This window comes from Panthera uncia, chromosome D1 (genome assembly GCF_023721935.1).
Source record: "Panthera uncia isolate 11264 chromosome D1, Puncia_PCG_1.0, whole genome shotgun sequence".
In the NCBI taxonomy this organism is placed as follows: Eukaryota; Metazoa; Chordata; class Mammalia; order Carnivora; family Felidae; genus Panthera; species Panthera uncia.
Genome location: NC_064808.1, coordinates 88720567 through 88748484, shown reverse-complemented (window position 1 = coordinate 88748484; position 27918 = coordinate 88720567). Strand labels below are relative to the sequence as shown.

Here is a 27918-nt window from a genome sequence, read left to right as displayed (position 1 = left end):
CATAATCAGACTCAGGGTCCTGCAACCAGAGGGGTGTCAGAGATTGTCTTAGTTAGAGACGGAGATCGTAGGCTTTGTCTCATCCTGCCCATTTTACAGGTGAGGACACTGAGGCCCAGAGGGAATGGGACACACCCAGCTCACGTTGCAAGCCTTGCTCTCTCCTCAGGGCTGTGTCCATCCCATTGGGGACCTGGGAAGGGACTGCTCTGGTGATGTCTAGGACACCTGGTCATGGGGGGAGATGCAGACTGAACACAAGGGCTCCAAAGTTAGGCTTGGGTCAAAACCCAGCTCTGCTGTGTAAGCAGATGTGACCTCAGGGAGTCCATTGACCTCTCTGGGCTTCATGGTCCTCGTCTATAAAAGAGAAATGAAAATTCAGGAGAATAGTATATTCTTCACAAGGTTATCATTGGGGGCTTTAAATAACCTCAGGTAAGTAAGAGGTTCTGAGTGGGCAACGAACATCGAATATTGCAATTACTGTTACAGTCAGGTTTCTGGAACTCCCTGTAGGAGAAAGGAAAGAAGGATAAACCTTGGGTTTGATCGTGGGCCCTCTGTCTTGCTTTCTGTCCCTCTTTGGCTTTTGTTTCCTAGGCTGGAGAAGTAAGGGGATAGGGGAAATCTGGTTTATAACTCCAGGAAAAAAAAGAAAAACAAAAACAAAACAAAACACGGGGAAACTTCTGGAAAATTCTGTAACTTTAGACAGGAAAAAGGCCAGACTCCAGGGCTGGGCCAGGATGAGCTGGCAGCTTTTCAGGCCTGCCTGGAGGAGGCCCTGGGGTGTGTGTGTGTGTGTGTGTGTGTGTTACTCAGAGAACTTTGGGGAGCTCAGAGGGGGCAGTGGGCCTCTCCTCCCTGTCCATCCTTCTGTCTTCCTCCTCCTCCCTCCCTCCTGCTCTTGACCTCACTCTCCCCCCACCAGGGAGGTGGGAACACTCAGGAGTTGGTGAGTTATCTGCAGTGCCAGCGTGGGGGACCAGGATAGGCAGCACCTGTTGGGAATATATTTACGGTGGAGCCAGTGACCTCTGAGGCCCCTCCCGGCACTGGACTCATGGCACTCAAGGGAAATACTCTTCCCTGACTTTCCTGCCTGAGGTAATTACCACAGGCTCCGTAGAGGCAACTACAGACCGAGTAGGTGGGTTTAGCCCTCATCCTAGGCACCCCCACAGTCCCTCTTCGCACCCTCCTTCCCAAAGCGGGCATGTGAGCAGGCCCAGGACACCATGAAAGGCGGGACAAGGGGCTACATGCAGAACACGGGTTTGGGACAAGGAGCCCAGAGCAGCCCAGAGGCTTGGGCAGAGACCTGGCCCCAGACAAGGGAGAGATGAAAGGGGCGACAAGACAAGCTGGCGTCTTCCCGGGGGAAGGCTGAGATGGGAGAGGAGATTGTCTCCGGCAGGCCCTCCCCGGGGCCCTCACCTCCTGCTCCCTGCCTGACCTCGTGGCTCACATCAAAGAGGGGACCTCTTCCCCTTGCTCTGCTCCCTGAATGGGTCCAGACCATGCTGCCTGGGTCCTTGGAGCTGCTGACAGACAGGCGGTAATCGCTCCCAGAGTGCTGAAGGAAGGCTTGGTGCGCACGGGCCTCCGCAGTCAGAACTGGCCTTCATTGGCTCTCTGTAAGGGGAGGCTGCCATGTCCGCTGTCCCGCTGCCCACCCCCGCCCCCCCGCCCCCCTCGAAGCTCTCCCAGGACAGTCTGTGCTGGGAAAAGGGGTGCACAGTCAGCCTTGACACCCAAAGATGCAGGCGGAAGGCACAGGAGGGGCAAGGGGTCTGGGGCTCCTACATCAGTGTCAGGAAGGCAGTGGAGGAAGAAGGGGTGAGGCCTGGCTCTGAAGGAGCTTATCACTCAGGAGGAATGGGGGAGGGGAGACCAGCTGTAGAAGTCACTCACACTTCTGATGTGCCCAAAGTACATTATTGTCCCAGAGGCTGCCAGACTTGTTACCCTGATTTTTCCTCCATTATTTGTTTATTGTCTTTAAGTTTATTTATTTTGAGAGAACAAGTGCAAGCAGGGGTGGGGCAGAGAGAGAGTCCCAAGCAGGCTCCACGTCATCAGCATGGAGCCCCGTATGGGGCTCGAACCCACGAACTGTGAGATTGTGACCTGAGCCGAAATCCAGAGTCGGACACTTAACTGAGTCACCCCGGCACCCCTTCCCTCCATTATTTATTAAATAGTATGACATCAGCCTGTTTTTATTAGTCAGAATCATACATAACCATCAATCAATGCTTCTGATCAACAAAGAGATTGCAGCGTTTTCCTACAATTGAGCCAAAGTAAAATCAACAGAGACCTAAGAACTCTTGATGTTTTAGCTAAGCGGTGCGACCACGTGGTGGGTAATTGTATTTCCAGTAGACGTTTTGGTAGTTGAGAACAACTTGACTATGCATTCTACATTTCTGTAATGAACCTGTCGTACTTTTCTGAGTGTTTATGAATCAAATTCTATTTCAAATTCACCAAGGGAGCCCAAACCACATCCTCCCCGCACTGTCTCTTTCCACCAGAGAGCAGAAAACCCCAGATTTTCTACTTAAAAAAAAAAAAAAAAAAAATTAGGGGACCGAGATTTACAAGCCTGGGGTAACCAAAGTCAGGGTTATAAGGTTAAAGAAAGACAGCAAAAGACTTCTGGAGGATACTTGATCCTTGATGAAAACCTGTTCCCCCTTTTTAGAGTAGCTCAGCCGGAGAGGAATAAAATCTTGGAGACTGCTGCCATCTGGTGGCCTAATCAGAAACTGTAATTATTTTTCTCTTTTCATTTAGTACTGTACTAAAACTAAATTGTAACCTGTGAGATTATCTAGATTCCACCAAGTACAACTTTCAGAAATGGAAATTTACCACAACAGTTCTATGGGGGAAAGAATAATTTTTCTTTTTTTTTTTTTAATTTGAGAGAGAGAGAGCGTGCGCATGTGGGAGAGGGGCAGAGGGAGAGAGAATCTCAAGCAGGCTCCACACTCAGCATGGAGTCCGATGTGGGGCTCAATCCCATGACCCTGGGATCATGACCTGAGCTGAAATCAAGAGTCGGATGCTCAACCGACTGAGCCACACAGGTGCCCCAAGAATAATCTTTTCAACAAATGGTGCGGGGGGCAACTAGCCACCCCCACGCAAAGCTGGACACCTTCCATAGATCATATACAAAAATTAACTTAAAATGGATCAGACCTAAATGCAAGAGTTAAACTAGAGAACTACTAGAAGAAAATATAGGAGGAAATTTCCCTTATTTTGGGCTAGACAATGTTTTCTTATATATAAAATGCCAGCAGCACACCCAACAAAAGGAAAAATGAATTGTACTATATCAGAAAGACTTCTGTGATCTAGGTGATGTAATCAAGAAAGTGAAAGGACAACAGGAGGCAAGAAGACACTTGCAAATCATATGTCTGATCAGGGACTGGTACCAGAATAAAGAACTCTTGCAACTTCGTAAGAAAGGACAAATAACCTAATTTATTTTTTTTTTAATTTTTTTTTTAACGTTTATTTATTTTTGAGACAGAGAGAGACAGAGCATGAACGGGGGAGGGACAGAGAGAGAGGGAGACACAGAATCGGAAGCAGGCTCCAGGCTCTGAGCCATCAGCCCAGAGCCCGACGCGGGGCTCGAACTCACGGACCGCGAGATCGTGACCTGAGCCGAAGTCGGACGCTTAACCGACTGAGCCACCCAGGCGCCCCTAACCTAATTTATTTTTATAAGGAGGCTCCATGCACAGCACAGAGCCCAATGTGGGACTTGAACTCACAACCCTGAGATCAAGACCTGAGTTGAGATCAAGAGTTGGATGCTTAACCAACTGAGCCACTCAGGTGCCCCAAATAACCCAATTTTAAAATGGGCAAGATGTTTGAAGATATTTCTCCCAACAAAATGTATAAATGGCTAGTAAACACACAAAAAGATGCTCAATGTCATTAACCATCAGTGAAATGCAAATCAAAACCACAATGATAACGCCAACATATGGAAACAACCTAAGTGTCTATCAATGGATGAACGGATACAGAAAATGTAGTATATATACACAGTGAAATAATGCCCTGACATTAAAAAAGGGGAAAATCTTGCCATCTGCAACAATATGGAAGGACCTTCAGGGTATTATACTAAGTAAATGAGTCACACAGAGAAAGACAAACACTGTATGACCCCGCTTACATGTGGAATCTAAAACAAAACAAAGAGCTCATAGATAGAATAGATTGGTGGTTGCCAAGGGCCAGGGCCGGGGGGTGGGGGGGTGGGGTGAGTGAATAGGTGAACAGGGTCAGAAGGTACAAACCTGCAGTAATGAAATAAATCCTGGGGATGTCATGGACAGCATGGTGACCATTGTTAATAATAACTGTATTGCATAGTTGAAAGTTATGAAGAGGGGCGTCTGGGTGGCTCACTCAGTTAAGTGTCCAACTTCAGCTCAGGTCGTGATCTCACGGTCTGTGAGTTCGAGCCCCACGTCGGGCTCTGCACTGACAGCTCAGATCCTGGAGCCTGCTTTAGATTCTGTGTCTCCCTGTCTCTCTCTCTCTCCCCCAAATAAATAAATAAACATTTTTAAAAAAGAAGAAAGTTTCAAAGAGCATAGATCTTAAAAGTTCTCACCACGAGAAAAACATGTATTATTATGTATGGTGATACATTTTGCCATACACAGAAAAATCGGATCGTTATGTCATACACTTGAAACTCATATGTTATACGTCAGTTGCACTTCAATTAAAACACAACACAGGAAATCACTTCACATCTACTGGGATGGTGATAATCAGAAAGACAGGTAATAACAAACGTTGGTGAGAAGCTGGAACCCTCATACATTGTTGCTGGGAGTCTAAAATAGTGCCAACTCCTTCGGAGTACTGTCTTGGCAATTTTGCAAGTATTAAGCAGTGTTACCACGTGACCCAACAATTCCACTCCTAGATCCCTAGGAGTACCCAAGAAAAATGAGAACATACATCCACGTAAAAACTTATAAATGAATGTTCCATAAGAGCCCAAAAGTGGAAAAATCATTAACTGATAAACGGATAAGCAAGAATTGGCAAGCTTACATCATGGAATGCTATTCAGCGATAAAAAGAAATGAAATGCTGATATATGTTACAACATGGATGAGCCTTGGGAACATTACGTTGAGCGGAAGAAGCTAGGCACAAAACGCCATACATGACATGATTTTATTTATAGGAAGTATGCAAACTAGGCAAATCTCTAGAGACAGAAAATAGATGAATCGGTGGTGTCGCTGGGTGTGCGTGGGAATGAAGAGTGCCAAATGGGTGTAAGGTTTCTTTTTTAAGAGTGAAAATATTCTAAAATTAGGTTAGATGGTGATCCAATTCTGGGAACATAAAACTATTGAGTTAAATGGGTGAATTTTATTGTATTGTGAAGTTTATCTCAAAAAGGAGGTTTTCCACATGGCAAATTTAATCCGTTTCAACCTAACCTATTACAGTAATTGGGCTCTTATAATATGTCAGAAACTATTCTGGAAACGTACTATAAATTCATTTAATCCTTAAGACATCTAATAAAGGTACTATTATTTGACCCATTTTGCAGGTGAGTGAACTGAGGCTCAGAGAAGTTAAATAAATTACCTACTGTCACAGCAAATAAATAGCAGAGCCAGCATTTTAACCCAAAGCCCATCTGGCTTCAGAGCCTGAGGACTAACTTCCCCCCACCCTCCGGTGCTACAGCTGCCTCTGTTCACTAGTCGCTTTTGGAGGGTTTACAAGTATAGGGCTTGGAGGCCAGAGACACAAATTTGAAGGACTTGGTGACTGCCCACAAGACGGTCGCATCTGGGAGGAGGCAGACAGAATTACAGGCAATGATTAAGATGCTCTGTAGTAAGTGCTCAATGACATGCTCATGGTGCTTTGGGAACACAGGGTAATGACCATCTTCTGGATCTCCTTCTGCACATGCGTGAAACACATGGACTTGGGAGGGCTACCCCCAAACCTGTTCCCTCCCTATTTATTGCTAAGTCACCTCATCTCCTTCGTTGCTCAAACAGACTCCCTGGGAGTCTAGACTCAACCTCTACCCCATATTCGGTCATTTCTACTCATTGGTCTTCTGGGCTGCATTTTAAACCTGTCTAGTCCACCCCAGGGCCTCGCCCTGGTGCAGGCAACTGTCACATCTCACCTGGACTGTTGCATGGGCCCTTTACCAGTCTCCCTACTCCTCTGCTTATCTCCCCCCAAAATATTCTGCACACACCAACTGACGAGTCCCATAGGGTGATCAACAGGCAAATAGCCCTGCAGGTGTGAGAGTGGGAATCAGTCTGGGGTTGGGGGTGGGGTGGATCTTAAAGAGAGCTGATATGAATAGTGTGGGGCTTCTGATGTGTCGACACCTCTAGGGTGGAGTGTTTGTGTGTATGGACGTACCGATGGGAGCTAGAAGGCATGGGTTACTTGTGCATTTAGGACATGTTTGGGTACAAGTCGCTGTGACTGCATCTACACAGCAAGTGAAAAAGCCCATGAAAGAAGGGCTTTGCCCTGTGTGATCAGCACCCATTAAAATCCATTTTCACTTCTGTGGACTGTAGCAGATGGCAGTGTGCTAAGTGGGATGCAAGGAAGTGAACAGAAATATCTCAAGGTCACTTGCCTAAAGGACCTTAAGGGTGCAGCAGATGGAGGCATCTACATAGACAGGCCACCAAGACTGTCACTCACTAGGGGACAGAAAGGTGAAGGGATCCGGAGGGAGCTCGGGTGGAGGGGGAAACTGAATGTTGGAAGGAATTTGCCTGGCCTTTGTCCTTGGCTCCTTCCTGGGAGGGACCCTCTAAATCCACACAGAGTTTCCCAAGTGATAGGAGTGGCTTTGTTATTTGGGATGGGCCCTGATAGTATGTGCTAATAAGTGACCCTGTGGAGCTTCCAGAATGGGGCTGGCCTTGTGAAAAGGTTAACCTTGGGACTGGAGGGTTGGGGCTTTGAGACGGAGAAAAGAGCTAGATTGAGTTCAGTCATCTGGCCACTGCTCTAATCAGTCCTGCTGAAGAGCTGAGCCCCAATGAACACTCAACATGGTACCTTAAGTGACCTTCCTGGCTGAGAACACACATCCATGTGCCAAGAGGGTGCCGTGTCCTGATTCCTCAGGGAGGGGACATGGTAGCTTTAAGTTCAGAACCTTCCCAGACCTCGCCCTTTCCTCCTTTTGGCTGTCCCGACTTGTATCCTTTTATTGCTACTAATAAAGCAGTAAGTATAGCACTTTCCTGAGTTCTGGGAGTTGTTCCAGTGAATTATTGAGCCTGAGAAGGGAACGGGAACCTCTGAATTTGTGGCTGCTAGGCAACGGGGTTCAGGACATGCTACCCCAAAACAGGTCCCTTGGCACACTGAATATTTTAAGCTGAAGAAGCTTGAGAAAATGGCAGAACCAGGAGGGTTGCTTTGACCTCTCACCCCTCATTCAAATGAGGTCATGCCCTCATTTGGGAGGTGCCCTCTCTATACCCAAGGAAAGGAGAATCTCCTTTGTCCAAAGACAGAGAGACGCCAAGAATTCTAACATGCTTTGCTAGGTTTTCCCTCGGTTTACGATGACCTCACATTTCTTCACCTACCATATTCCATGACCATCCATCCACTCATCACACCCAGCATAAAAATACACAAGTCTGGGGACACCTGGGTGACTCAGCTGGTTAAGCATCTGACTCTTGATTTCAGCTCAGGTCATGATCTCACGGTTGGTGAGTTCGAGCCCTGCATCTGGCTCTGTTGCTGGTGGTGCGCAGCCTGCTTGGATTCTTTCTCCTCTCTCTCTGCCCCTTCCCTGATCGCTCACTCTCTCTCTCTCTCTCCCTCTAAATAAACAAACAAACATACATTAAAAAAACACCACCACAAGTCTCATTTTTTGGATCTTCATTTCCTTATGAAGACCCCCATGCTGTGTAAAACTCATTATCACATAAACTTGTATGTTTTTCTCCAGTTGTATCTGTCAGTTTAATTTTTTAGATCCAGCCAAGGACCTAAGAGGGTTTGAAAGAGGACTTCAGCTGCCTCCATTTTGATCTCAGTCTGTACTTCCTAACTGCTTAAGTTCCTTCCAGCTTCTCTCTTAACTCAGGCCAAAGATCCCAAGGGCAACGCATCCCGTGATGGGAATTGAAACTACCCCCTGAAGCAGTAACAGCTGTCCTGACACCAGCAAGACCCCAAGTGATCGACTCCAAGACAACGATGGACCTGACCTCTACTGCCCACCTGCATGTACCCACCAACCTTTGCCCCACATTTTCCTTCTATCAACCTGGAAGTATTTTTGGCACCTTGGAGACGGTCTTTGAGACGCTGGTCTGCGGTCTTCCTGGTGATGGCCTCGCTGAAATGAATTCGTCCTGTTTCACCTCCACCCTGCCTTTGGGCCGGACCTGGTCTGTTTGGGACCCTTCCAGCCGTGAGCTCGTTTCCCTTGAGCCCGTTAGAGGTTGACCAAAACTTATCCCTCCCTTATGTTGGTCAGAAGGGTGGGGGATTGTCTGGGATTCCAAGCCTGCAGCTGGTGTCTGGAGAGGAGTCTGGGGGGGGGGGGGGGGGGGAGTCACTGCACTTAACTTGTGGAGACTGGCCTCCTCACCCTGGGCAGTCAGTATCGGAGTTACACTGCACCAAGCCAGCACTTTCCACCCCACTGAGGAAAAGGAGTCTGCATCCCTAAGGCATGCTTTGCGGCAGCAGATAAAAGGTTGTGTCTTTGTATATCCTAGCAGGCACTCTGGCTAAAAGGAGCCCCGAGAGCCCAGGGCAACAGATGGGGCAAACCTAACAATGTGTTTCGTGATGTCCCTGTCCTAGTTGGAACCACCCTACCCTCTCTGACTTTAGGGAAACTTAGGGACCTGGGGATGGTCTCGACACTCCAGTCTGCATTTGGTTTCTGGTGGGAACTATCCTATCACAGTCGTAGGGAGTGGAGCCAGTGCTCAGGAAGACGTGGTAGGATTAAAGAGGAAAGCACATCTCCAGAGAAGGGGTTCTAGAGCCGAACAGGGCACCACGTTTGTGACCACCTGGGTTTGGGGACAGGTGTTTGCTTACAAATCTTATTTAGTGAGCGATATACTTGGAGATTTCACATAAACACAGCTGATCTGCAAAGAACATGGGTTTGCACTGCATAGGCCACGGATTTTCTTTGATAAATACAGTACAGTTCTGTAAATGTATTTCTTTTCCTTATGATGCTCTTAATAACATTTTTTTCTCTCTTTATTGTAAAGAATACAGTATAGAATACATACAACATGCAAAATATGTGTTAATCCACTGTTACCAGTGAGGCTTCTGGTCCACTGTAGGCTATCAGTAAAGTTTTTGGGGAATCAAAAGTTATGCGTGAATTTTTTACTGTGCAGCAGAGCAGGGGGGAGGCCGGTGCCCCCAAACCCCTCAATGCTGTTCAAGGGTCAAGTGTATCGGGTTTCTTGGAAAAAATTAGAAAATCTGTTTCCACATTGCAACACCCAGCTGGAGCTAACACTTGCCCTCTCTGGATGGTGCGTGTGCTCCCCACCGGGGCCTCACACCTCGCCTGCCATTTACATCTGCTTTTCTTGCTTATCAAACACCCCTTCGCAGGCTCCAGTCACTCCTGCAGCAAAGCTCCTGGGCTCCAGCAGCAGAGCGCCCTGCATTCTAGGACACGGGCCTACAAAATGCAAGACTAAGCAAATGGAGCAGAAAGGTTCTGCTCCATTTGTCCATGAGGACAGTAACTCACTGCTTCTGAATCTATCAGTTAGAGAACCATTATATGCTCTTTCCAAACACAGGAACCTTCCCGATAGATCAAGAACTTTATTGTTGGACGTAACCAGTTTCTGAGCACAGATTCCGTGCCGTAGTTCTCCTTTTCCGATCATTGACCCAATCGGCCCGGTCCCGGGCTCTCTTCTATCTTGGCAGGGAGACTTCCCGCAAGCTCTTCCAGAGAATGGCCAGAGCATTGGTAAATATTCAGTGTCCAGTAAAAGCCCAGAAGCAGCTGGGTTTCTTCCACTTATAGCACCTGACCCTTCTGGAGTCTGTCTCCGACGAGAAGCTAGCAGAGTCCACTAAACAGTGAAGAATTCAGGGGCCAAACTGCCCAAGGGTCTTCACTGTGCTCTTAGACGTCCAGCTTCATCGTCCCCACTTTGATCCTGACTTGGCATCCGTAAGTCCAGACGTCTCAGGGAGCACAGAAAGTAGCGAGGAGGCTTGCAGACCAAGTTGAGTTCCTCCTTCCTGGACCCCAGGGCTGGCAGGACCAGCTGGCGGGCATGCAGGTGAAGGGGGATGTGGCGGGCCTTCGCCTGTTTCAGCCCCAGCTTCTTCAGGGTACCGACAGACAGCTTCTGTACAAAGACAAAAGAGCTTCTTGAGAGCCAGGCCAATGGCTCATCCTTGAGCAGCACGCAGGGCCAGAGGCCTTCCACCTAAAGGAACCAACACTAACTCCCCTGGAAGACACAGTGGTGGACAGCCCGTCAGGGACATTGCCAGGAAGGTTCAGAATCCAGGTAAGAGAAAAACCACACCAGAGAAGCTCGTATCAGCCAACGCTCTGGTCTTCCTAGAGAACAGGCTGTAACATCGAGAGATAAAAAAGCTCTTCAGCAATAGCGTGAAAGGCTGCTCAGAGCCTTCAGAAAGTCTGCTCCCCCTGCCCCCGACCTCCTAACAAAATCTGAGACTAAGGAATAAAGCACAAAGGTTTTGCTAACAGATGGTGCAGCTCCATAAGAACAGTGGCTGTTTCTCTATAAGCTCGGGAACTTACACAGCCTTGTGGTGACTCACTTCAGGGCTTAACAAGGGGAAAGCATTAAGTTCTCCCCCTTATCTGTTGCACCTTGGGTCAAACCAGTATCACCTGGGGGGCCAGCTTATTCCAGTCTGAGTACTTGTGATCACCAAGGATTGGGCAATCCAATCCAAAAGACAGGTGAACTCGAAGCTGATGTTTTATGCCTTTAAAAAAAAAAGAGAGAGAAAACTTGAGGAGCGACAGAAACCATACCACCACTTCCAACCATGTTAAATCAAAGCACAGTAAAACCGACAAAGCCACACCTACAATGAAGTATAAAGAACAACAACAAACTGTAAGCTACCAGGGAGCAAACATTATACATACCGTTGAGCCTCTAAATTCCCCTCTCCACCCTCCACGGTTCCCCTTCCACCACATATAACCTGGGCTTTTTTTTTTTTTTAGCTTTATTACATAATGCTAAATAGTATTGTTTTCCACATTTTCTCACTGTAGCAAAATATACAGAACAAAAAATGTATCAGTTTAGCCATTTTTAAGTGTGCGGTTCTGTGGCACTGAGCACATTCACTGGTTGTGCAGCCATCACCGCCATCCCTCTCCAGAACTTCTTCCTCCTCCCACACTGAAACTCTGAACCAATTAAACAACAGCTCCCCATTCCTGCCCCCGTTTCCCCAGCCCCTGGTAACCACTATTCTACTTGGTCTTTGAATCTGAGTACTCTAGGGATCTCATACATGGCACCATACAATATTTGTCCTCCCGTGTTTGGCATCTTTCACTTAGCACAAAGTTCATCTATGCTGTAACACGTGTCAGAATTTCCTTCCTCGTCAAGGCTGGATAATATTGCATCGTATGTATAGACCAGATTTGGTTTATCCATTCACCTTGTCCATGGACATCTGGGTTGACTTCACCTTGTGGCTACTGCAAACAATGCTGCTATGAACACTGGTGTGCATGTATCTTCTCGAATACTCGCTTTCAATTCTTTTGGGTTTATACCCATGAGAATTGCCGGATGGTAATTCTATGCTTAATTTTTTGAGAAACCATTTTTGCAAATGTTTAAATAAATGTAACCGAACTAATTATATCCCTCTGCTACCTAGTGTTTTTTCTTTCTTTCTTTCCTTTTTTTTTAAACAACAATCATCCCCATTGGAGCTCCCAGCCTCAGATTAGCACCAGAAGCACACTCTTAAACATGCCAGCTACAATCCCAGCCCTCCCACAATACCAGCTGTTCAGAAGAAGGGCAGAGTCCAGCACAAGGCCCCGGACAGAGCTGAGCGGCCCTGGGGTTTCGCTGTCCCACCGATCCCACTGCACAACAGTGGCCTCTCACCGGTAATTGGCTGGAGCTCTAAGAGGGCGGAGGACAGAGTGCTGCTTAGCACCTGGTATTGAGTCACAGCTACATGCGCGTTGCGGCTCGTTCGTGCTCTCACCATCTTCCCATTGTCCATGCGGTAGCCTGGGGACAGCGTCATCTGAAACCAAAAAAATCAAGATATGTCGCAAAGGAAGAGCAGAAAACCCATCCCTCTGGGCCACAGCTCACCCACCTTGTAGTGCTGCTGCGGGCCTTGCACCTCCTTCTCAACGATGGGGATATCCACAACTCCTGCTGAGGGCACCGGGACACGCACAGCGATGGCCCTGGGAGTGACACACAGACCCTCACTTAAGCCACAAGGTGAGGGGGAAACTCCTCGGATTTGGCTAGAGGCATTAGCACTGGACCTTCTGTGGTCAGTTCTTAAGACGGGACCATCCCAAATGACCTCTCGTCATAGCACTTAGCCTGAGAGCTTGATACAAACACATCCGTTTTTCTACCAAAGTAATATTACATATATACTAATTACTAATATCTACTAATTACAGAATATTTGGGAGAAAACAATAGAAAATTTATCATAGTAGCATGCTCTTTCATTCTAGCCTTTAAAAATGAATATTTATAGTTTAAAACAAAACTGGGGTAATATGGTTTTGTATCCTGGTTTTTCTTATTATCTTTAAGTTTATTTATTTATTTTGAGAGACAGAAAGAAAGAAAGAAAGAAAGAAGAAAGAAAGAAAGAGTAGGGGAGGGGCAGAGAGAGAGAATCCCAAGCAGAGTCTGCACTGTCAGCACAGTGCAAACTCACAAACTGTAAGATCACGTACGACCTGATCTGAAATCAAGAATCGGATGCTTAACCTACTGAGCCGCCCAGGCTCCCCAGGTATCCCAGTTGTTTGGGGTTTTTTTTGTTGTTGTTTGTTTACCATTTACAGCTTATTTATTTGTTTTTAAAGAGAGAGAGAACGGGGGAGGGTAGAGAGAGAGGGAAAGAGAGAATCCCGAGCAGGCTCCACACTGTCAGTGCAGAGCCCGATGCGGGGCTTGAACTCACAAACCATGAGATCACGACCTGAGCCGAAATCAAGAGTCAGCCGCTCAACCGAGTGAGCCACCCAGAGCCCCCATGTATCTTGGTTTTTAAAAGATGGCTAAGTTCTGGCTGCACATGAAGCGGATGAACAAGTAAACGAATTCACAGATCCGCTCCTGCCGGATTTGCCAGATACACAAAACCGGGGGAACTGTGCTCCGTGCTCAAGGTCACAGAAGCAACTACCACCACGAGATAACCATTCCAGATCACGTTTGTTGGAGGTCTCCTTTCATTACGGGTAGAAGACTCTCTAATCTGTCCCTTTGCTTACGCATCTTTCAGGTAAATCACAAAGGAATCCTCCTGGGCACTTGGTGGCCTATCACTGACTGCCCCTCATACATTTCACACCCTGGACTCCTCACATTGGGTTGGTAGCAGTTTGGGCTGTTCTCTGACATAGTTTATCACACTTAGACTGAGTTTTAACTGCTAGCTCACTCTTCCTAAGGACCTAACATTACTAATGTTCGCTCACTCCACATTCAGTGAATGTAAAGAGGCACTGATTTAGGTAGGTACTAGTTCTGTATAGAAGAGCAAGACAAAAATCCCTGCTTTCAAGGAATTTGAAATTTAGTTAGAAGATTCAAACAAGTAACTGTAACAAGTCGCTATCAGTTAAATCAGCAAATACTAGTTGGTTGCCTACTATGTTCTATTTCTAACTCCTACTTCCTGCACTTGGTATTTAATATTTAAAGTCAGCATTAACTGTGTTCCAGTCAACTTTCCAGCATTATCTGTCACCATTCCCCACTCCAGACTAGACCGCATGTTCTACCCTTTTGTGCCTACCATTCGTACAATCTATAACACGTTTCTCCATCTTGTCTTTCAAATCCTATTCATTCATCAAGACACAATTAACTGATTTCAATTCCTCCATGAAGCCCGACCCTCAGAATGGTTAGTGATTCTAAACTCTCATAAACAATTTTCACAAATAGCATAACACTTTTTGATAGATTTAACATCTGGATTACTTATATGCATGAGAATAGCCTCAATTTTCTGCCTTTCAGCTTTTACTATGAGTTACATACTGGGTCAAAACGCTTTACATGCATTGTCTCACTTAATTCTCTCCTCAACTCCATTATTCTCATTTTTCATATACAGACAAAGCTTAGAGAAGTTTCATAACCTGCCTAAGGACTCCCGCTGTTAAATGGCACAGCTGACAGGTGAACACAGATCTTGCTGAGCTCTGAGCTACTCTGCTAAACTTCCTCCATTATCTATAATCTCTTCGTACAGCAGTTCTTACGTTTGATTCCTCATCAGAGTCACTTGTGGAGCTTCTGTGGGTGGGCCTCAGCAGAGATTTTTTGAAGGCTCCCAACACTACAAAGTAGCTGCGAAATCTGTAACACCAAAAGAACTAATATCCGAAAGATAAAAAGAATACCCATGAATCAAATAGAAAATAATAAACAATCCAACAGAAACTGGGCAAAAGAAATAAACAGTTTGCTCACAGAAAAGGAAACTCAATAAACATGAGAAGCCAATACACATGCAGGCATAAGATTGCTGGTACACGGGAAACAGAAAACTTTTTTTTTTTAACTCATCAGAGTGGCAAACCTTTGAAAAATGAGTTGGTCAGCTATAAGGGAAGGTGGGTACTCACTACTCTATTGGGAGGAAAACCTGGCCCACCTAAGAGTAGTAACATTCGAATATTAAATGTTTCGACCTAGCAATTCCATCTTTAGGAATCTGTCTTAAAAATATACTCACATATTCTTTGCAATTGGCTCAGAAAAATGGGAAGTTAACCAAACATCCATTAATAAGGAAATTATGATATAGCCATACAACAGAATACTATAGAGCTCAGAATGTACACACAGGGGTATCTGGGTGGCTCAGTCAGTTAAGCTTCAAACTCTTGATCTCGGCTCAGGTCACGATCTCATGGATCGTGGGTGTGAGCCCCCATCATGCTCCCTGCTGATAGCTCAGAGTCTGCTTCGGATCCTCCCTCCCTCCCTCTCTCTGCCCCTCCCCTGCTTGTGCACTCTCTCTCAAAATAAATTTAAAATAACTTTAAAAAAAATACAAATGAACTAAAAGCACACACAAAATGCTCTCCCAGATATATTTCCCAAGTGAAAAAAAGCAGGATCCAAAGCAGTGCAAAATATATTGCCATATAATAATTCATTTATACATGCCCGGTATGACTCTGGAAGTTTACACAAGATAGTAGAATACTGGTTGCCTCTGGAAGACAATTCAGCAGATGGGGGACAGGAGTAGGTTATAGTTTTGTTCATGTATCTTTCCTCTATTAAAAAAAATGGAGGTGTGGCTCCTGGGTGGCTCAGTCAGCTAAGTGTCTGAGTTCAGCTCAGGCCATGATCTTGCGGTTGGTGAGTTCAAGCCCCACATCGGGCTCTGTGCTGACAGCTCAAAGCCTGGAGCCGGCTTCAGATCCTGTGTCCCCCTCTCTCTCTCTGCCCTTCCCCCCACTTGTGCACACATGCTCTCTCTCTCTTGCTCTCTCTCTCTCTCCCTTTCTCTCTCCAAAATAATAAGTGAATAAACTTTAAAAAAAAAAAATGGAGGTAAACTTAAATGTACTAACATGGAAAGATCTCCAAGACAGTTAAGTGAGAAAAGTAAAGTGCAGAGATGCCTGGGTGGCTCAGTTGGTTAAGCGTCCAACTTCAGCTCAGGTCATGATCTCATGATTCGTGAGAACACTGCCCGTGCTCTGTTCTTTCTCTTTCTCAAAGATAAATAAACATTAAAAAAAATAATAAAAGTACAGTGGACACTGTACAATGTAATACACACACACAATCACACTGTATATACTAGACATGTACGTAAACGCATCGAGGGAGGACCAGGGGAATAAAAACCAAACTATCCCAAGGGAAGGGACTAGAATGACAGAGTGGGTGGATTCTCCAGGAGTTTTTTTTTGCTTGATCTTTGATTATTTCACCACAGGAACGAAATCATGTGTTACTTGTGTAATTATCAGTAATTTTTATGTACAACCGTAATTAGGAACCACTATTCTATCAGACTCCAATAGGCTAAGCACTTAGTCTGTTTCCTACATTCCTCATATGCCCACAGGTCCTAGCACAGTGCCTTCTCCTAACAGGAGGTCCTTCCGTACGAATGGACAAAGAGATAAAAGGATGCCCTCATTGATACCAACTCTACCACCAGTGATGGGCTTCATACCAGTACTTCTTTACCACCTGACGGGTTCTAAACAACTCTTGAACTTGATGTGCCATTTCCTTCTCCCATGCCAACACCATTACACCTGTGGTTTCCTTGTCCAGCCGGTGGCACAGATGCAATGGCTCTGCCTTGTGGCCACGAAGCATTTTTGCCAGGATAGGCAATACATCGCTGATGCAGAGCTGGACCCCAGGGCCACCTAAGAAGGGGAGAATCAGAGGTTTTAGGGGCCAGTAAAAGATCCCACCAAAGAACTCTGCTTGGGAAAAGAGTCAGTGCTTTCTAGAGCCTTATTACTGAAATGTGGGCCAGGAACTAGCAACATCAGGATGCCCAGGGAGCTTGCTGGGAAGGAATCTCAGGCCTCCAACTCAGACTATTAAATCAAAATCTGCATTTTAACAAGATGTCCACGTGACTCACACTCGTATTAAACTTTGAGAAGCAATGTCCCAGAGCATGTGGCTTTCTCCTCAGACATATATATACTTATTAACCTACTTGAATACTCGCAATAAAATCAGCAATCAAAATGAGGAAGTCGGATATTTCACTATATAAACAAAGGCTTGAGACTCTGCCAAATAAACTCAAGTGATACATACAAGACTGTGAAGCTCTTCTGGGGTATGACAGGCATCACATCTTCCCGTAAAGAAGATGGGACTTTACGTGAGACATTTCTCGGAACTATTCTATGCCTAAGTAGCCGTTGAGCTTGAACAGATTATTTAGTCTTTCTAAGGTGCAGCTTTCTCATCTATAAAATGCAAATATCTGTATAATAATTATCTAATGGGGAATGAGAAGGATCAAGAGTGAAAAAGAAAACACACAAAACACATGGCAATGTCTGACTTAATTCGTTCTGTATGCTTTTATCTACACCTCCCCAAAAAGCATTCTTCTAGTTCAACTATGCTTTTTCCTCCAGCACATCCCTTTCCCAAGTGCATTTTTTTCCTATCACTCTCCATTGGTCACACTCCAACTGTCTCAGACAACTACATTCAACAGTTATTCAAAAACATTTCATTGTCCATCGAGTTCTAGGCATCTTGGGGTTTTGTTAGGCATACTCTGACACACACACACCTCATATGGTTTTTAATTCCTTTTTAATATATTATGAATGCATAATTTATTATGTATTTTTTGGCACCTGAATTTTATAACAACATGAGTATCTTCTATATTTTGTAATTTCTACGACATCTTTAAAGAAAGTTATCTTCTACACAGGTTTATATATGTCTTTGTGGGTGCGTGGGTCCCGAGTATGTTTTTAGTAGTGGAGGCCCGTCTACAGAGCAGTTTAATTTCTGCTTTGGCTGGAGCTCCATTTTCTTATTGGTTTTCATACTGGTTTCTGTCATTGGAGTTTCTGCATGTTTAGGTGATACCTATTTGATCCTTGCCATGCATAGTAAAAGATCTGATTTGTCTAAGGCTATTCTGTCTCCACTCAGGGCTTGAGGTAGGTGACTGATTTATGCTGCAGTTTTGGGCTCCTGGATTGAGATTTTCTGATCTTTGTTCAATGAAGATAGAATGCTTTTCTTGATCTGGACTTAAATGATGAAATTATTGTCTGGATCATGTGACAAAATTGTGCATTAAATCAACCTGGTTAAAAAAAAGACAACTGAAGCAAATTCAGAGCCACTATATTGAAATACTCCTACTTACAGAGGTAATAAACTATCAGAATACATTACCCATAAGAGATTTACAGGCTGAAAATACAAACGGTATTTATGAAAATTAGTGAAAGTGGGAAAATTGTTAACAAAGACTAAAATATAGTGGTGTCACTATCGAAAGGGGAAGTGAAGGGAACCTTAATATATTAAGTCCCGTTTTTTTCTTATGTCATTTCTTTTTTCTCAGTTTTGATGGAAAACAACATGAAGACAAGAACCACACAGCCTTAGTATCTCTCTATAAAAATCCCTGTGGAGGTCTACACACAGCACATTCCATATATCACTGTTGACTGCCAAATGTTTGGAATGCAGGGACTGACCTATATATCCCAGTATCCTCAGTAGTACCTCATACAGGACTATATATATATATATGTAGTGTCTTACAGAGTGCTCCCCCAAAGCTTAATTATTTTGAATGCAAGGCTTCAAGAAGCCCCACAAGTAATGTGTCCGAATTGTCCATAGGTGTAGCGAAAACAGAACCAGCAGCACCCCTCTCCTTCCCACGTGGTCCTTACCATGCACGGGGAGACCGTAGGGTTTATTGATGACCACGAGATCCTTGTCTTGGTGCACAATCCCTCGGCTCAGTGCCTTGGCAAGCACGTTGGGGTGGACTCGCTGCAGCTGCTGTGTGAACCGCACGAGTTCCTGCACTCTCCGCTGAACAGGGTTTGTGGGCACCTACGGGGAGAGAAGGAGCGACAGGAAAAGCCTGGTGAAGATCTTCAATAAGCCTGGGTGAGAATCTAGGTTGGGAATGACTATCCCTGCATTGGACTCGCGCCTTCCCCGAATAATTTGAGAGCAGCGGTGCGCGTCTGTCTTAACTTGTCCCATCGCAGTGCTCAGGAGCGAGGCCGGCAGAAGCCAAAGACACACCCCGCAGGAAGACACAGACCTCTTCCCTTTCCCTTTCTCCCCATTCTCCCACATGTCCTCCACATTTGCTTAACAGCTGTCAGAGGACCCTCCTACCTCACTCCCAGCCCAGGAATCCAATTAACGCACTGCCTCTTGGGAGTTGTGGTCCTTTCGAACTCACCGGTTGCGTCTTCGTCTTTTGTTCCTGTTTCTGGGATCGGAGTTTCTCCGCTAACTTCTGGGCATTCAGAGTCCCAGACGCAGCAGCGGAGGAACAAAATGGCTGGCAGGCGAGAATGAAACGACTCCCTAAACACTGCCCGGAACCCCTCACCCAAAGGCCCAGAGCATTACAGCTGGGCGCCGCCATCTTGTCAAAAAGGGAGGGGCGAGCCAAGACCACGTGCGAAAGAGGGGCTTGGGGGAGGAGGGGATGGGCGGGCTCTCGGGATCACGTGGGCATGAGGCGGGCTCTCGGCCGAGTCACGTGGGGCGGTGCGCGCAGAGTGCGGCTGCGCCGGCCGGTAGCTGCAGCTGGAGCGGTGGCGTTTGGAGGAGACTCGGTGAGTGTGTTGGGAAGCCAGGCTCGGGCTGGGAAATGCCGGTTCATCAACGCTTTAACGTTTTCACGACTCTGGGGTTTCTGTTCTCGGAGAGCATTGCAGTGGGAACCGTTTCTCCCTTTGCGAGAAGATCCCACTCACAAACACCTCCCCGCCCCCGCGCCCCGTGGAAGCGATGCCCCATAAACGCTCGCCCCAGAGCCTTCTTGGGCGCTTACCTCGTCCCTCTTGGCAACCACATCCCTGGTGTCCGGCGAGTCCCCTGAGGGACGCGTCGTGTCACCTCTCATTTCCTTGCCGTTCGACCTTCGGAGATGCCCGGATCTCTGTAGCCTCTCCACCCCTCACCTCCTCTTTGTTTCAGGTTGTAACCTGTCCTTCTCTCCCGGGGATGATGGGGAGCCCCGCCGTTACCCAGGGGCCCCAGCCCGTATTTCCTCCTTAGGGAATACCTTGAGTTTCTTATGTTACTCTTCAAGAATTCATTTTTTGTTTGTTTGTTTTGGAGTCTCCTCTCCCCCTATGCTCTCCCTGCTCCTTCCAAAGACTGAAAATACAGTACAGAGCACGCACCTTCCTTTCCCTTTGCTGCTTCCTTCATTTTTTTTTTCCCCTCCCTACTTTGCAACCGCCCTAGACCCTCTCTCCCTCTCTTAACAAGGTGCGGTGTTGGGACTCTCATGCCCAAACTGTAAGCGACTCCCTGTGACTTCACCCCGGGGGTGGCCGAAAAGATGAACATCTGGTTGGGGGTGATAATGGGAAAAGTATCTCGGGACATACCTGCCATTTGTTAAGAAGCCTAGTGGCGAGTTCCGAAGAGCTGTTTGGAAAACCAATGGATCTGTACCGACACTAGAGGACACAGTTTTTAAGACTGCTTAGAATGAAGGTTCCCTGAGGAGTTGGTATAGGTAGTGGAATTAGGTTTGCGATTACGCCCCTTCGAAAGGGACGGGCAGAAGGGAGCCATATTGGGCGTGCCATAAAGTTGAACAAGTAAGTGGAGCTAACCTATGGAAAACTTTAAGTTGAAGAAGAGTTTGAACTAGATGTGATAAGTATTGAGTGTTTGAAGCTTCTTGAGCAGGAGAGAGACTCCTTGAAGTTGGAATTCTAGAAATGAATCTGGCAGTTGAATGCAGGACAGATTAAAGAGAGGAAGGCTTTGATAGCAGGGAAATCAGCTGGGATACTTCAGTCTAGACGATCAGTAAAGAGGTTATGCTTCATCCGGTGGTCTTTTCCCCTACACGGTACTGTTCTTTGAGTTTGAATTGCTTTTGAATACAGGTCAGGATGTATCATTGGCAGCTGCTGTTGAAGCCTGAGTCCCTTGAGGATTGCTCATGTTTTCTTTGTGAAACCCACATCTGGCACAGAGTAAACTCACAAATATTCATTCTTTAGATGGCTGCATGCATCACAGACATGTGTTAGATGTGTCTGAACATTCGAATTGTCTTCTTTCTGTCAGTTTTTGACCTGAAGAATGGAAGTGTGGGAGTAAATGTATGAAGAATGGGAAGGAAGGCTTGTGTATGTTTCTGTAATAAGACAGGTGATCACGATATAAATTTGAAGAATCCTGAGGGAGGTTGGAAAACAACTTTTCTTCTTCTTTATTTTTTTTCTTCTTCACATTTACAGGTAAGACATAGATCTATAAAAGGTGGGAATTACTATCTTTTACTGATATGTTCCAGATGCAGGTTCAAATTTTATTAATTTCAGTTAGGGACATGAAGCCTCCTTTTCCAAGGACTCTGAAATATGGATGTCAGGATTTAAATTCAGATCCTTGTGTTAATTATGAACTTGTTTTAGGTATAGCGTTTTTATAATTTTGTGTAAGGGCTGTTTCTGCCTTAACCTCTGCTTGGCATTCAAGAAATGACACCTGTTCTTGCAGAATTGGCATTCTGTAGCACGAAACAAATGAAGAACCAACTCAGATGTCAATGCTGGTGACAACAGAGCTTGTGTTCTTGGGTTTCAGGGTAACCCAAGGTACAAACTGTAATACCGAAGAATAAAAAAACTGGTCACTTTTTTTCTGAAGAAGGAACTTTCAGGTTTTTCTTTTTGTAACTGTAAGATATTTGAAGAGTTCAAAGGTTTTGTTTGTTTGCTTGTTTTCACAGTACAACTTTAGCCAATATGGGTACAGAAGTTAGATCTTAATGCTTCTCCTAGGGGTCTAGGCATTTGGTCATTTAAAGTAGAGCCGCTCTCTGCATGTACAAGAACTTATGCAAATATATTTTCTGTCTTTTGTTTTTGTAATGCTATATTGTATCTTAATGCTATATTGCTTCCTTTCTGTACAGACAGGAAGCAAGTCTGTACTGTTTTCTCAGTACAAGGAAGCAAATTCTACTAGAGGGGTGTGGTGGTATCTTCATTCTTAGAGAGTACAAACATGACTTTTTTGCATAGATTTTGGTATATGTCATAATGTGTTCCCCCAAAGTAACCGTTTAAAGAAGCACTTGAGGGGCACCTGGGTGGTTCAGTCGGTTAAGTGTCTGACTTCCGCTCAGGTCATATTTCACTGTTTGTAAGTTCAAGCCCCGTATCAAGCTCTGTGCTGACAGCTCAGAGCCTGGAGCCTGCTTCTGATTCTGTGTCTCCCTCTCTGCCCCTCCCCCTGCTTGCATGCTCTCCCGCTCTTTCTCTCAAAGATAAATAAACATTTGAAATTTTTAAAAAAATATAAAGAAGCACTTGATAATTCATTTTTGAGGGTATTTCCTGCTGTGCAAGAACATGGTCACCTTTTTATTTCACAAATGTAAACAAAGAGTGACTAACTAATAAAGGAACTTGTGTTTAAATATCACAAAGTGAAGATTGATTAGTGGCATGAAGGTAGATTCTGGCTCCTTAAACAGGGATTTGCTAGTTGCAGATTAACCAGCAATTCAGTTCCCTCAAGAGCAGGAAGTATGTGGATATCATTTTATGGTTTTAGATTCAAGGAAGCAATTAGCAGGAGCTCCCTGGAGGTGTCCAGGAAAGAGAAGTTGTTGGCAGCTGGGAGATCTGGGTACTAGTCCCAGCTCAGCTCCTGTGAACCAAGTCATTTGGGCTCTAAGCTTCGATTCGTTGAAGATTTTCCATTGACCCTTAAGTACTTTCTTAACAAACAGAATTTATTTCAGACTTGTCTTGCATACATTTAGCATAAGCACAGAGAATCAGGATTCTGCTCTTGTTGCCAGAGCCACTGAGCTAACATTTATATTTGGGGGTCACCCACCTCTTTGAGTGGTGCTGGAATATACCTTAAGATTTCCTAAGTGGGGCATAAGAGAGAGTACAGATAGAGAAAGAAAAAAAAAAAATATATATATATATATATATTAGAAAACAGTGGTTTTCTAAAACGTTGTGTTATAACCTGTACTCTGGATGTTAGTTCTTTTTTCCATATCCGCAATTTAAAGAGATTCCGTTATCCTCCTACCCCTCGTTGTACTTTTATTCGGCTCTTGAATGATGCTCAAGACAGGTCTGGCTTAAACTAGTCTTCCCAAACTTTTCCATATCATGGTATGTGTGGAAATAATTGTTTCATGGAGGAAAACTGGAGGTGACCCACAGAGGACAACTGGCCTGGATGCTGAGGCTGACCCCACCTGACTCCACCATAGGCTGAGGGGATCCCTAGCCTGTAGCCTGTTTGACCATTAGGAAGGTCAGCATTACAAAATCAAGGGCTTGGACCCAAACTCTATTGGGAGGAATTGTATTATCAGTTATGTTTGTTAAGTCCGCTTCTAATTTATTTCTCTCTTATGTGCCTTTATGCTCTTAGCTAGCTTATATCTAAGGATCATACTTATCCTTACAAAGTGGCCCTTCTAAAAGTTTGTAAAAAGTAGTTAATTGATGAAGAGATGGGGAATGCTTTTGTCACAATGTTTTGACCTAATTAGATTATGGGCAGTTTTGCTCTGCCTCTTTAGAAGATAGAGAATTTCCTTAAAAAGTGTATTTTATGGTTTCCATTATAAAAGTAATACAAAAAATGTGTAAAATAGTAACAAAAAAAGATGGGAAAAAATCATTCATAGCTCTGTTTCCCAAATATGGTTAAAATGTTTTTTCTCAGGTTTTTTTAATCTTGCATTTTTTTTTCTTAATTGTAAATTCACACATTTATAGAAGTAGAGAATATAATGAACCCCATGTTTCCATCTGCCAGTTTCTACAACCAGCCAATACAGGGCCATACAGGGCCACTCTTGTTTTCCACCCTACCCTGATCTCCGAGATGGTTTTAAACCATTGGTAAACACGTCAGTATGTATCTATAAAAGGTAAGCACTGGTTTTTACCAAAACCACAACACCATTATCACCCTTTCAATATATTTCTTAGTATCATCAAGCAAGCAGTTGACACATTTTCAGTTGGGTGTCTCTTTTTAATAGTTAATTTGTTTGAATTGGGATTCAAGAAAAGTCCACATATCATGCATATTCTTTTTTTTTTTTTTAATTTTTTTTTAATGTTTATTTATTTTTGAGACAGAGAGAGACAGAGCATGAACGACGGAGGGTCAGAGAGAGAGGCAGACACAGAATCTGAAGCAGGCTCCAGGCTCTGAGCTGTCAGCACAGAGCCCAATGTGGGGCTCGAACTCACGGACTGTGAGATCATGACCTGAGCCGAAGTCGGCCGCTTAACCGACTGAGCCACCCAGGCACCCCTCATGCATATTCTTTTAATTAGAAGAACAAAACTGTGGGCATTCAGAGGAGACGTGTGGCCTGTACCTTAAAGGTGCTTGGTACACTGGCTTAGAGCTTACACTTGGGAGTCAGAAAGATGGTTTCGGAATCCTGGCTCTGCTACTTGCTGGCTGTGTAACCTCGTGCAAGTTACTTCTCTTACTTTAGATTTTTTACCCTGTGAAATGTGGATGTTGTCTGCCTTAGGACTGCTGTAAAGAGTAAGTGAGTTAATGTGGGATAAAGCACTCGTGTAGAGTTTAGCACATAGTTAAGGCTCAAAAAATATTAGGTATGTCCTGCATACAGTATAGCACCAGGTTTATAGATTTGTTTAAAAGGTGTTAAACAGGGTAGGAATCAAGGGGTATGGAATTTAGTCTAATTCTGCCACTTAGGTGATACACTTCAGTGTTTTGGACCTTACTTAAATTGCACACCCCAAAAAGCAGGTGGGGTGAACAATGATGATTTCTGAAATCCCAGTGCTTGCTAGAAGTAAGGCAGCTTGGTATTTCTAGAAAGAGACTGAAGTTTGCATCACGCTTTGCCATTTATAAGTGTTAATTCTCCTCAGCTTCAGTTTTTTCATATGTGTAACGGAATTAATACTACCTAACCTAGTATTGTTGCAGTAAGTGCTGAGATCAATATATATGTGGTGCCTAGCATGTAGAAGATATTCAAATTATTAGTCAGCATTTCATGATTATAAGTTAAAATAAGATCATTACGTGAGAGTATTTTCAGTTGTGAAGAAATATGTATTTTGTGGTGTTTATATAAATGAAGATGAACAGAGTATCTTAAGGGAAAAGGAATATACATTGGAAGGGTAAACATGGAAACCATGTTTCCAGAACATGAACAATGGAAAATTGAGGGACTGTTCAACCTTTGTGGTTGGATAAAAGCCAGAGGATGTCAGGGTCCCTAGAGAAATTTAAGAAGGTATTTGCAACAACTTGTTGCTTAAGTTGAATAAACCTGTTTTCTGCATTATTTGAAAATTTGAACAATAAGTCAAAGAAGCAGATTGTTGTTTGTGTGTTTTTCAGTTGTTAATAATTGGAACATGATGTAAGTGTTTAATAATACTGTTAGGGTAATGAAAATAACCTCCACTAGCAGTTAGTAGGAGAGCTGTAGTGTAACTGAGTTAGAAAACCAAATACAGGGGTGCCTGGGTGACTCAGTCAGTTGAGCACCTGACTTCGGCTAAGGTTATGATCTCATGGTTTATGAGTTTGAGCCCCGCATTGGGCTCTGTGCTGACAGCTCAGAGCCTGGAGCTTGCTTTGGATTCTGTGTCTCCCTCTCTCTGCCCCTCCCCCACTCGCTGTCTGTCTCTGTCTCCCTCTCTCTCTCCCTCTCTCTCTCCCCCTCTCTCTCTCTCTCAAAAATAAATAAACACTAGGGGCGCCTGGGTGGCGCAGTCGGTTAAGCGTCCGACTTCAGCCAGGTCACGATCTCGCGGTCCGTGAGTTCGAGCCCCGCGTCAGGCTCTGGGCTGATGGACGGCTCGGAGCCTGGAGCCTGTTTCCGATTCTGTGTCTCCCTCTCTCTCTGCCCCTCCCCCGTTCATGCTATGTCTCTCTCTGTCCCAAAAATAAATTAAAAAAAAAAAAAAAAACAAAAACGTTGAGGAAAAAAAAAAATAAACACTAAAAAAAAATTTAAAAATTAAAAAAAAAGAAAGAAAACCAAATCCACGCTGGCGTCTACTGATCCCAGTATACTAGGCAACATTTCCCCATTTTAATTTTGTTTTTTATCAAAGTAATTCACGTGTATGGTTTAAAGAGTCAGGTAGTGCTTAAAGACTTAGTGGGAAAAAAAGCCATTCCCTCCATTCTCCCCACCTCATAATCTCATTCTTTAGAGGTAGCCCCTCAGTTATTTTTTTTCTTTCCTTAGGTATTATCTTCATATTTCTTTCTTTCTTTTTTTTTTTTAATGTTTGTTTATTTTGGGTGAGAGAGTGCGTGGCTGTGCACGGGAGGGAGAGAGAGAATCCCAAGCAGGCTCCGTGCTCAGCGTGGAGCCCCAGCTGGGGCTCAGTCTCACAACCCTGAGATCACAACCTGGGCCAAAATCAAGAGTTGGACGCTTAATGGACTGAACCACCCAGGCACCCCTCTAAATCATTTGATATGTTATTTCTTGCTTTTTTCTCCCTCCAGTGTTTGGCCTGTTGAGCTAGATGATTTGTCTCAGCTCCACTCTTGTGTTTAGGTTGACCTTTGCCTGTTTTTTCCCCACATACCTACATACCGTTAATTTTTTTCCAGATGCTCAAACATAATTGTCACATTCTTACCAGTAACCTTTTCTGTGAGCTCAGATGTGTCACCTGATGTTTCCTATGGAGAACTACTATCCAGGTATATCATTCAGGAACATGGGCTGTCACCCATGTCCCATTTCTTGGCTTACATCTTTATTTCCTAAGAAGTATTTGCCCACACACTTGTTTGATAGTTTGGAAATGTTGCAGAATTCTAGGTTGGAAATAATTTTCCCTCAGAATTTTGAAGGCATGGCTGTACAATCTGGTATCTGTAATTGCTCCACAGACATAGCAATTCAAATCCTTTTTTTATGAGACCCCCTTTTTTTGGGTTCCCCCCCCCCCCCCCCTTACTGGAAGCTTTGAGAATATTCTGTCCCTGATGTTCTGGAATCTCTTAATGACATACCATGGTGTGAGTCCTCAGCTGTTGTTCTGGGTATTCAGTGGACTTTTTCATTCTGGAAATACATGTCCTTCAGTTCTGGGACATTTTCTTCTATTATTCCTCTGATTTCTGTCCCTCTCCATCTCTTCTTTTTCTTTGATTCTTTTTCATAATATCTATTCTTGCTGTGCGGATAGGATAACTTCAAAGAGGACCCATTAAAGTTTTTCACTTTTGCTCTCTGCATTGGAGTAGGTTTAAGATCTATTGCCAGAATGAATATCAACCCCCAAATAATGGCAAGCCCTGCATGTGAGAAGAGCTTAGTGCTTCACCCCTCAGTTTTGTAGATTGCATGAAGCCATGTGCTCCGGGAGTGGGCAGGATCTAGCCTTGCTCACACTCCCTCCCAGTTCCCATTCACCCTGATTTCCTCACTGCCCTCAGGCACTAGGATTGTACTGCTGCTTTATTCTACTGTAGAAACCTCTACTGCTGCTCTTTTGATGAATCCGTGAGCTATTTGAGTACTGTTCAAAGTTCATTTTACTAAGATAAATGAAGAAAAGTTGAAAGAAAAATAAATTGAAAAGAGGGGCTGGTGTGTAATATAGAAAATTTACAGTGTAAAAGCAACTGCAAACTCTAGCAAAGTTTTTTTGACTTGATGAGCATGAAACCAGGATGCTTGCACTTTCTCCAAGAGTTTCTCTTGAAAACTGCCAAAATATCAACACATAAACCAAAATATCAGCAGTTGTTATCTCCAGGTAGGATTACAGGGTGGTTTTCATTTGCTCTTTGTACTTTACTGTACTTAACATATTTCCTG

General features: G+C 44.5%; 2 protein-coding genes across 4 annotated transcripts in view; one reads left to right on the top strand and one right to left on the bottom strand.

Moving 5' to 3' along the window:
• Positions 1-9303: 9303 nt before the first annotated feature.
• Positions 9304-19501, bottom strand: RPUSD4 (RNA pseudouridine synthase D4). Its single transcript, XM_049654688.1, has 7 exons — positions 19288-19501; positions 18761-18926; positions 16531-16732; positions 12442-12535; positions 12222-12366; positions 10967-11064; positions 9304-10448 (listed from the first exon to the last, which is right to left on the bottom strand). The coding sequence occupies exons 1-7, from the start codon at positions 19474-19476 to the stop codon at positions 10209-10211; spliced, it is 1134 nt and encodes a 377-aa protein (XP_049510645.1). The 5' UTR covers positions 19477-19501; the 3' UTR covers positions 9304-10208.
• An 83-nt stretch (positions 19502-19584) lies between these two features.
• FAM118B (family with sequence similarity 118 member B) overlaps positions 19585-27918 on the top strand; it is a 48638-nt gene continuing 40304 nt past the window's right edge. For 2 of the 3 annotated variants that reach the window (XM_049654687.1, XM_049654685.1), the window contains exon 1: positions 19586-19669. The gene's annotated coding sequence lies outside the window, so the exon portion shown is untranslated. Of the gene's footprint in view, positions 19670-27918 lie in introns of all 3 variants that reach the window. The other variant, XM_049654684.1, reaches the window with a different exon arrangement.